This window comes from Rutidosis leptorrhynchoides, chromosome 3 (assembly GCF_046630445.1).
Source record: "Rutidosis leptorrhynchoides isolate AG116_Rl617_1_P2 chromosome 3, CSIRO_AGI_Rlap_v1, whole genome shotgun sequence".
Lineage (NCBI taxonomy): Eukaryota > Viridiplantae > Streptophyta > Magnoliopsida > Asterales > Asteraceae > Rutidosis > Rutidosis leptorrhynchoides.
Genome location: NC_092335.1, coordinates 383,459,707 through 383,471,593, shown reverse-complemented (window position 1 = coordinate 383,471,593; position 11,887 = coordinate 383,459,707). Strand labels below are relative to the sequence as shown.

The window sequence follows — 11,887 nt, the reverse complement described above, 5'->3', positions numbered from 1 at the left end:
ACGGTGCAATCGCAATACCTCTTACTTCTACCTTTTTGATCTTCGGATCTATTTAATATCGTTTAATCGAACTTGAGTTTGAATATGTATACGAGCATTAAGCTTAAACAAAAAATTATGTCAACTAGTTTTTAAAAAAAATATAAACATATATTGAACTCGATTTTGAATATAAAAAAATTATTATTTGAGTTCGAACTGAAACTCGTATTGAGTTTGAAAATTAGCCTGATCAAATTCTAACTCTCATACTCGATTTCAGAGCCTTGCCCTATTCCTGGCATACTATCGTTGACAGTTGACGATCAAAATCAGTAAAAATGGAGTGTGCCGCGAAAGGAATTCGGCGGCAGTGCTCCGGTACAGCAAACCGCCCGTGCGACAGTTGCGGTGCCGTTTACTATTGCTCCAATTCTCATCAGGTTTTCTATTTTTCTCTGTGACCTCACAACATATTCATACTATATACAATCTCTATACGTCCTGAATTTAAAAAACCCTAGTTTCGTGCATGCTACTTATAATGAAATTAATCTATTTGACTGATGTATAATGATCAATTCATCAGTAATTAGTTTTGTTATGGTTAGCTTAATTTCATTCTCGCAGCTAATTGTGTGTTATAATTATTTTGTTTTAAGATATCACATTGGAGTGTTCATAAAGAAGAATGTGGAAGGCTGAAAAAACAATTGTTTTGTGTGGAGCTGTTAAATGATTTTCCATTTACTTTTTGTCAAGTGGCTACTGATAAGGTAAGTTGCTGCTAAGCAGAAAAAATCACCTAAAAGAAGATGTTCATATGTTTAAAAAAATTTAATGCACAATTCAAACGTTATGAATATTTTCACTTCAATGCTTCTAAATATCATTGAACACTTCAATAGGAATATATAATTTTATAACCTATGTTAGACATGTCAACTTATACGATTCACAGTAACTAAAAATTAAATGGTCTTACTGTTATGTTGTATAAATGGGTTCAAGTTGATTGAATTGATGCAGTTGTATGAAAAGGTGGAGACTAGGTGTTCATTCTTAGATACGTTTGGGATCCACCGCGTAGGAATATGGTTATGTGAATGTAGTTGTGTGGATTGTTAGAAATAGGAGGTTATGTATATTATTTGTGGAAGAGTGGATTGATGATTTTTAGAAGTTAGATTGATCTTGAAAGCTTTTCTTTTATTGCTTATTGCTTGCTTTGCTTGATTACAAATGAGGGGTGAAGCCCTCTATTTATACTACTCAATGGAGTAGTCTAGATCACTCCATCATCTACTACTATCTAGATATTTCCTAGTATTTTTAGACCTAGATATTTTACAAGATTATTCTACACACATTCTACACACTTTCACTACTACATATTACAAGAAGCTTCTACATAATGGGCTATAATCTTGATCCAAAATATTTGTATACTTGCAAGCCCAAATCTAAAACACATAGCCCAAAATCAAGTTTAGTTTCCAACAGCCCCCCTTAAACTTGATTTCGTCACTCCGAGCATATTCCGTAATCTCTGAAATGTCTCGTGTTTTAGGGGCTTTGTGAAAATATCAGCAACTTGGTCAAGTGACTTCGCGTACTTTATCTGCACCTCTTTATTTGTAACACACTCCCTTATGTAATGGTATTTTGTATCGATGTGTTTGCTTCGATCATGGAAGACTGGATTCTTTGCTAGAGCAATCACAGACTTGTTATCCACATATATCTCTGTAGGTTCCTTTTGAAAAAACTTAAGCTCATTTAGTAACTTCCTGAGCCATATTGCATGACAGGTGCACGATGTTGCTGCAACAAACTCGGCTTCACACGTTGACAGAGTCACAATGGGTTGCTTCTTCGAGCTCCATGTGAACGCCGTATCTCCCATATAGAACACGAAACCACTCGTACTCTTACGATCATCTATGTCTCCAGCCCAATCACTATCACTGTATCCAACTAGCTTGAAGTGCTCAGAAGGCGAATAAAACAGGCCATAGTCAATCGTACCTTTGATGTAGCGAAGTATCCTCTTGGCCGCCTTCAAGTGATTTATTGTAAGTGCTTCCATATATCGACTTACTAGTCCAACTCCGTAGAGAATATCTGGTCTCGTGCAGGTTAGGTACCTCAGACTTCCAACCAAACTCTTGTATTGTGTTGGGTCCACCAAGTGTCCTTCATCATCTTTTGACAATTTGAGATTGCAATCCACCGGTGTGTTTATTGACTTGCAGTCATTCATCTTAAACTTCTTGAGCACCTCATTCGCATAACCTTCTTGGGATATGAATATTCCTTCTTTCTTTTGTTTTACCTCAATCCCAAGATAGTAAGCCATAAGTCCAATGTCGGTCATCTCGAACTCCCGAACCATTGCTTTCTTGAACTCATCAAACATTTTGGGATTACTGCCAGTGAATATTAAGTCATCCACATATAGGCACACAATCATAACATCTCCTTCCTTGCTTACTTTGGTATAGAGAGCATGCTCATGTGGGCATTTTGTAAAGCCATTCTGTTGGAAATACTTGTCTATCCTGCTATTCCATGCTCGAGGCGCTTGCTTCAACCCATATAAGGCCCTTTTCAATTTCAGCACCTTATTCTCTTGGCCTTTCACGATGTATCCCAAAGGTTGTTCTATATAGACTTCTTCTTCTAAGTGGCCATTAAGGAACGCGAATTTGACATCCATTTGATAAATCTTCCAATTATGCTGAGCCGCAAGTGAGATTATTAATCTTATAGTTTCTAGACGAGCGACGGGAGCAAATACTTCTTCATAGTCTATGCCAGCTCGTTGACTATATCCCTTCGCCACCAACCTTGCCTTGTATCTTTCAACTTCACCTTTGGAATTCTTCTTGGCCTTGTACACCCACTTTACACCAATAGCCTTATGCCCTTTTGGTAGTGTAGCAAGATCCCACGTATCATTCTTCTCGATTGCTTGAATCTCCTCGTCCATGGCACGTTTCCACTTTTGGCTTTTTGCTGCGTCTTCGTAACTTATTGGCTCACAATCGGCAAGAAGGCAGAACAATGATAGATCCTCCATAGGCTGGGTTACCTCGTACAACTCCCTAATGCTCCTTGTGTGATGTTGTAGCCTACTTGATTCTCCTCCTGATGTTGGTGTCACTTCATTAGGTGTAGTGGTTGGAGTACGTGGAGAGTGCGAAGATGGTGTACTAGAAGGTTCTTGAACTTCTAGATATTCTTCGTTCCTTGCAGTACTTTCGAATGGATAAGGGAGAAAGTCGTAGTTCTCCTCTTCGGGAACATTCCAATCCCATGTTTCTTCTTCATCGAACACCACATCTCGACTTGAGATTACTTTACCGGTCTTGGGATTGTATAACTTGTAACCCTTCGAACTTGAGTCATAGCCCACGAATATGAGTTTCTCGCTTTTATCATCGAGCTTCGTCCTCTTCTGATCTGGCACATGAGCATATGCCACACTTCCGAACACTCGAAGGTGTGAGATGCCGGGCTTCCTTCCACTCCAAGCTTCAATGGGCGTTTTGTTCTTGACGCTTCTAGTGGGCGAACGATTTGCTAGATAGATCGCACAGTCCACTGCCTCAGCCCAAAACTCCTTAGGCATCCTTTTTCTCTTTAACATACTCCGAGCCATATCAAGAATGGTCCTATTTTTTCTTTCCGCAACACCATTTTGTTGAGGTGAATATGGAAGAGTTAGAGGACGTCGTAAGCCATTGTTGTCGCAAAATTCCTTGAATTCCTTGGATGTAAACTCTCCTCCACGATCGGATCTCATCGCCTTTATGGTGAGACCACTTTGATTCTCCACAAACGCTTTAAACTTCTTGAACATTCCAAAAGCTTCCGACTTTTCTTTTAGAAAATAGACCCATGTCTTTCGACTAAAATCATCAATGAATAGAAGAAAATATCTATTTTTACTAAAAGACGGTGGGCTTATGGGTCCACACACATCCGTGTGAATAAGTTCTAGAGGTTTCTTCGCTCTACTAGAAGCCTCTATTGGAAAACTGTTTCGGAAGTGCTTTCCTAGAAGACATCCCTCACAAATTTGATCCGGGTGATTAATTAGAGGCAAACCCTTCACCATTCCTTTACTTGATAATAATTTTAAGCCTCCAAAATTTAAGTGCCCATATCTCATGTGCCAAAGCCAAGAATTATCTTTGAAACATGCTTTTAAACATCGTGGAATGTCATGTTGAATATTTAGCAAGAACATCCTATTCGTTGACATTGGCACCTTAGCAATCAAACCTCTTTTTTGGTCTCTCAGATAAAGACTACGATTTATCATGTGAATATCATAGCCTTTCTCTAAGAGTTGTCCAATACTCAGTATATTTGTCTTCATATTAGGCACATAATACACGTTAGAGATAAATTGATGCCTTCCATTTTTCAAGCGGATGAGGATCTTACCTTTGCCTTTAACCGGGACTTTTGAGGAATCTCCAAAGGTGATATTTCCACTTATTACCTCGTCTAACTCCACAAACATGTTTTTGTCACCGCACATATGGTTGCTTGCACCTGTGTCGAGATACCACAAATTTGATTCTCCGTTATCTTCACCTTTGCATGCTAGTAACAAAGTGTTTTCCACGGCTTCAGTATCTTCTTGTGCAAAATTTGCTCTTTCTTGCACGTAATTGTTTGACTTCTCGCATTCCGAAGCATAGTGGCCAAATTTATGACAATTATAGCATTTGGTTTGAGAATTGTCATACCTTGGCTTTCTACTTGTGTAGCCTCTCCCGCGACCTCTTGTCGGGTGAAAATCTTGACTTCTTTCTTCATTTTTGTAAGAACTATAACCTCCACGTTTGATATATCCTTGCCCTCGTCCTCGGCCACGTACTTGACCACGACCTCGTTGACTCGTTTGATGAGTCTTTTCACTGTTCTCTTCTTTGAAAGAGAGTTTTGCTTGTAAAGCTTGCTCCAAAGGCTCCTTATTTTTCTTATTGAACCTCTCTTCATGGGCTTGTAGTGAACCCATGAGTTCATCGATAGTCATTGATTCTAGATCTTTAGATTCTTCAATGGCTACGACTATATAGTCGAATTTTGAATCTAATGATCTAAGAATTTTCTCAATGACCCTCACATCACTTAAAGTTTCGCCATTCCTCTTTAATTGATTGACAACCGCCAAGACTCTTGTAAAATAATCAGAAATTGATTCTGAGTCTTTCTTATTTAAGGATTCGAACTCACCTCGTAGTGTTTGTAGTCGAACCTTTTTCACCTTATCAACTCCCTTATAAGAATTCTCCAAGATCTCCCATGCTTTCTTGGCGGTGGTTGCACTTGCAATTTTCTCAAAAGCTCCATCATCTACACTTTGTTGGATGATGGAAAGAGCCTTTTGATCGTTCGTCTTCATTAATTTTTTCTCCTTGCCGAGAGGACCTTTTTCTGCAGGTTCCTCATAGCCTTCCTCCACAATCTCCCATAAGTCTTGTCCACCTAGGAAGGTCTTCATTTGAATGCTCCATCGATCATAATTATCCTTTGTGAGGCGAGGAAACGTGATGACATTGTTGGCCATCATCTTGTCGAACCAAGCTCTTGATACCAATTTGTTAGAAATAGGAGGTTATGTATATTATTTGTGGAAGAGTGGATTGATGATTTTTAGAAGTTAGATTGATCTTGAAAGCTTTTCTTTTATTGCTTATTGCTTTCTTTGCTTGATTACAAATGAGGGGTGAAGCCCTCTATTTATACTACTCAATGGAGTAGTCTAGATCACTCCATCATCTACTACTATCTAGATATTTCCTAGTATTTTTAGACCTAGATATTTTACAAGATTATTCTACACACATTCTACACACTTTCACTACTACATATTACAAGAAGCTTCTACATAATGGGCTATAATCTTGATCCAAAATATTTGTATACTTGCAAGCCCAAATCTAAAACACATAGCCCAAAATCAAGTTTAGTTTCCAACATGGATTCACTTGCATCGTTGGATATTTTGAGGTAGCTCTCTTATTACCGTCTCCAAAAAAGTGTCTCCCAACAAAAAAAAAAAAGTTCAATTTGAGATATATTGTTAAAATGTCCATTTTGTCCATCATTTAATATGTTCTCCGATTTAATTAGTTTCCTTAACAAAGTAAGTGAGAGAAGAAATTATGAGTAAATGTTTTTCTAACTTCCATATATAAAAGGGGTAAAATTGGAGTTTCATTGACTTTTTAGTGTTATTTTTGAGTAAGAGACATTTAATTTGGAACATATGTAAATAGTAATATGGACACTTTTTTTGGGACGGAGGGAGTACTTATTTTGTCTCAAAATAAATGCAATAGTGATAGTGAGGTTATTACTAGATTTAATTGATTTTGATTTTGATTTTGATTATAGTTATTTGTTATTAATGCTAATTAAAATGTCTAAATTCCACCTCAATAGTGACAATTGTAATTATTCATATGATATACTTTATTATTATCGATTGCAACTGTTTCTTAAATCTAAAATATAGAATCTTCATTAGCAGGGTCCTTGTGCGTACTAAAAAAGTAGTTAAGTTGTTGGAAAGACTATTATGAGTGGAGAGGCATCCCCTTAGATTCTCCTGCGACTCTGCTTCTTCACTGGGTAATTTATACTTATCTAATGAGTGTTATAAAACTATATATATAAATAAATGTAGGTGAATTTTGTACATAATCATATCTTATTTAGAACTCTAAAGCTTTAACAGCAACTACAACTTTGATTGTAATCCAGCCATTGACCATATATCAGGCCGTTCAACTTGCTTCTGCTAGACAATTGATTTCCGAAACTATGGATGAGCTTTGCATACATTACCTAGGTATGTCTTATCCAGTTGTACCTTTCAGAACTAAATTTGGTTTATTGCTTTTTACGCTTGTGTATTTGAAAGTTTTTAACATAAGGGAATGATATGTTTTATATGAATGCATGAAACTATGGTATCTATTATTCATTTATATATGAATTGCCTTTTTGAAGGGCCAGAAAGGGAACTTTATCAACTTTCCGTCTTTGGGGAGCTGCACGCTCTTTTTCCTGGAGTGCAAGTACATATAGATTTTATTGGGCCTGCAGTTTCACACGACAGGTCGTCATGTTATGTTGCTAAGGAATTTTTTTTGTTTAAGAGAAAAAAAAAAGTTAAATGTAAAAAGATTCATATAAATAGGGATGGCGAGACGATAAATCTTTGTAATTATGCGTCTTGCATCTAGGCTAATTGCAGCTGTAAATCTGGGAACGGTGAATTCAGTTCATACACAACTACTGATAACTCTTCAGCAATTACATCAAGTCTTCACTCAGGCTATTATCATGATCGCTACCGAGATATCACTAAGGTTTATACAGTATAATTTATATATACATGGTTTATCTAGTAGTTTTACTTGATGGATTATTTATTAAAATCTTCATTAGCGATGTATTTTTTTTTACTGTTAGGAATTTCTTCCAGACTTGATCATAGCTCCAAATGCTGGTATAGCTGCTTACAAAAGCTGGTCAGCAACTATTGTATGTTATATTTTTATTTTTTTTTATTTTTCATATATCTTTTTCTTGCACATGCTATCAACTAGCCTCTAGAAATTCAATCTATAGTTACGTTTGTCAAGGGACGTAATTGGAGTTGGGTGAATAAGTCGAACGGGTTGAAAGTCAGCTCAGCTCACAAGTATATGTTCAGTAGGCAAAACCCCCCTTAATCTTAGTTATTGCAAGTTTTGTACCGAAAAGTGTTTCGTCTCAACCCGATCTGTTTCAACCTGCTAGCTAACTTGCCCATTTTGACACTTTTATATGCTAGTGTTGTAGTTCAAAGGTCATATTGCACTTTCAGGAGCTGATAAGAGAAATCGAAATCCCTGCCATTTTCTCTGATTACTGTGAGGAAGCTTGCCATCTTGCAGCCAACTGTCTAACCTCTGTGACTGGTAGTCCACTCACACTTCCTGTAAGTTCTTCACTTTGAGGGTTTTTTTTTTTTTTTTTTAATACAAACATAAAGTTGTATTCAAAATGGTCATGAAATTTGCATTATTATAATTATAATAATTATATTATATTACAACTAATACTAATAGTGGTGAGACTTACACTATTCACCATCGCACAACGGTAAATAACCCCAACTTTGGGGGTATTTTGTTAAACATGTTTTTAACCTTCTTTAAAAAAAAAAAAAAAAAAAAAAAAAAAAAAAAAAAAAAAACCTCCCAAACGACCGATAACCGTTTTTAAAACGTTAAGTTCAACGACCGTTAACCGATCAAAACCATCCCGCAGCGAAGCGCGGTTCTTTATCCTCGTTAATAATCTTTGTGATTGTGATTTTCAACCATGAGTTTCAATATATCATTAATATTGGAGGGTATGCAAGATACTATAGATCATGAAACTCTTTTACCAAATTTATCTTTGTGGTAGAAAAGTATTACTATTCTGTTGTCTAGTATTTCTGTACCAAATTAATTGTCCATTTTTATAAATATATTAGAGTGAGGAGATAAAGTTCTTTTGTACCCTTAATGTATGCATGTAATACAAAAATATAGGTAAAATGTTAGGGGTAAGCTTGTAAAGTACACAAAAATACAATGTAATAATGACATGTTTTTAAACTACGTGTTTGTTGTTTGGGAACAATAAAATTGGGATGGAGGAAATAGTATTTTAAATAGAATGTACTTGCAACTTTATTTTGATAAAGTGCATTGTTGTTGGTTCTGTACTTTCATTGATGGTTTGCTTTTGCCCCAGGTTCAGCTGAACCCGTTTCGACAACCTTTGGCTATTGAAGATAGTGCTCTACTAATTCCGTGCTACTCAAATTGCTTTCTATTTGGGATATAAAATAAGAACCTATTCATCGTTTTTAGGCTGAAATTCTCATGGTTAATGTTGAAATGACTCCTGGTTTTAATGACTTTTATTAGTTCTGCAACTATAGAGTTCCTTTGATCCTAAAGGTGTAATTTTTAGAGTATCTATCATCATTGTAATTACAATCCATTGGTAGCACCTATGTTGTTTGGAACTAACTAAATTATTTTGATACATACATCACAATCTATCTATAAGTTCTATTAAAATCCTAAAATGATGCAATAATTACCCTTTTCCCTTCTATAAAAAAAATCAAAAAGAAAAAAGAAAAATTATGAGGACATGTAGGTGATGTCATAAATAGAATTATTTTACAATTAAATTAAATCTACTTATATATATTAAATTAAATATATCTATTAAATCTCTAAAATGATAATTTCATAAATAAACATTTTTAAAAAAGAAAATTTTTAAAACATCTTTGATGATATCATTATATTAATTTAATTATAAAATAATACGAAATTTTTTATAAAAGAAAATACTAATATCTTCTAAATTGTATAATCTTTTACAGAACACCCAATGAACAAATTTACAAAATTTAAAACATACTGTACAACCTCTATATAATAATTGTATTTTAGTTTTCTAAAAAAATTTCAAAAGACATTTATTATTACTAATAATTATTATTATTATTATTAAAAATATAAATACTCAACTTTGAACAAACTTTATTATTATTATTTATCTTTATTATAATTATTATATTATTAATATTTAAAATTTAAATATGAATTCTCTTTACGATATTAATTACGTTACATATGTATGCGAAAATACACGTCTTTATATATTTGTAAAAACGACAAGTTTTTTAGTCGAACGGGTCATTAAAATAAATGTTTTTAGCATTTACATTTGTAAAGACCCGACCTAATCCATAAGAATGAATACAATAACATATGATTACATCGCGAGGTATTTGACCTCTCTATGATACATTTTACAAACATTGCATTCGTTTTAAAAGACAAACTTTCATTTTACATCGAAAGTTGACAGGCATGCATATCATTTCATAATATCTATCTATAAATGATCTAATCTGTCATTCACTTAATCATAATCTTTACTGAACTCAACGACTTGAATGCAACGTCTTTGGAAATATGACATGAATGATTCCAAGTAATATCTTTAAAATGAGCTAATGCACAGCGGAAGATTTCTTTAATACCTGAGAATAAACATGCTATAAAGTGTCAACCAAAAGGTTGGTGAGTTCATTAGTTTATCATAATCATTCATTTCCATCATTTTAATAGACCACAAGAATTTCATTTCCAGTTCTCATAAATATACGTCCCATGCATAGAGACAAAAATCATTCATATGGATTGAACACCTGGTAACCGACATTAACAAGATGCATATAAGAATATCCCCTATCATTCCGGGACATCCATCGGACATGATAAAACAACATCGAAGTACTAAAGCATCCGCTACAACGGATGGGGTTCGTTAGGCCCAATAGATCTATCTTTAGGATTCGCGTCAATTAGGCGTGCACTAATTCTCAAAATTAGTGATGTTCCCTAATTCTTAGGCTACCAAGCAAAAAGGGGCATATTCGGCTTCGATCATTCAACCATATAATGTAGTTTCAATTACTTGTGTCTATTTCGTAAAACATTTACAAAAAATGCGCATGTATTCTTAGCCCAAAAATATAAAGGGTAAAAAGGAAAATGAAACTCACCTAATGTATTTTGTAGTAAAAATACATATGACTACATTGAACAAGTGTAGGGTTGGCCCCGGGTTCACGAACCTATATCATGTATATATATATATTAACACATAATATGGAAATAGAACAAATTTATGTATTATAAGTGATTTAGTGATTTAGTGATTTAATTGTTATCTTAATTATGTGTTTCATTAATAACGCACTTAAATGTGTTATTTTGTATACTTTAAATAACTAAAATTTTTAATATAGTTTTGTTAAGTATATTTTTATATGATAAATTTTAATTGTAGTGATGATAATAATATTAGTAGTAGTATTGATAATAATAATAATAATGATATGATTTTTATAAAAATAATAATGATACTAATAATAATAAATAATAATAATGTAAAAATAATAATATTAATGTTAAAACTAATAATAGTAGTGATAATAAATTAATAATGATAAAAATAATGGTAATTCTAATACTAATAATAATAATGATAGTATTGAAAATGATACTTTTAAAGACAATTCTAATAATAATGATAATTCATTTAGTCATGTCTTAATTATAATTATAGTCATAACCAAATCTTATATTATCTTAATCATAATCTATATTATTTTCATGTCCTGAATATCTTTAAATCATAAGCTTAACACTAATCCACGTAATCTTAACATTTTGATAACATTTAATCATAATTATAATAATAATCATAACAATATTAATACTTATAATTATCATACTTATATTAGTAGTAATAATAATGATGATGATGATGATGATAATAATAATAATAATAATAATAATAATAATAATAATAATAATAATAATAATAATAATAATAATAATAATAATAATAATAATAATAATAATAATAATAATAATAATAATAATAATAATAATAATAATAAAAAACTACCTCAAAGAATAAGTTCCAAAAATAAGTTCCCTTGCTCGGGCTCGAACCCACGACCTCCTGCTAACCCATCAACACTCCTAACCATCTACTCCAATTCTGTTTTTCTGTTTTATATCACAACTAGTTCTTTAAATCCCTTAATTCGACTTATAAGCCCAATAACTAAATCTCACGGCCCAACAGCAAGCACAAGCCCAACATATTTCTGTTTCTTTCTCTAAAAAAAATGCTACAGCAGGGATTGAACCTGAGACCTCTCAATTACTCTTAACACATTTAACCACTACTCCACTTATTCGTTTCTGTTATTATTACATATTTAAATCTATATATCCGCTTTTTA

The 11,887-nt window shown here is 33.4% G+C and overlaps 1 protein-coding gene across 1 annotated transcript; it reads left to right on the top strand.

Moving 5' to 3' along the window:
• The first annotated feature begins 320 nt into the window (after positions 1–320).
• On the top strand, positions 321–8,889 carry LOC139901313 (uncharacterized). The gene is made up of 10 exons (XM_071884041.1): positions 321–422; positions 642–755; positions 1,009–1,095; positions 6,559–6,633; positions 6,766–6,853; positions 7,015–7,156; positions 7,262–7,376; positions 7,480–7,551; positions 7,877–7,990; positions 8,797–8,889. The coding sequence occupies exons 1-10, from the start codon at positions 321–323 to the stop codon at positions 8,887–8,889; spliced, it is 1,002 nt and encodes a 333-aa protein (XP_071740142.1).
• The last annotated feature ends 2,998 nt before the right edge of the window (positions 8,890–11,887 follow it).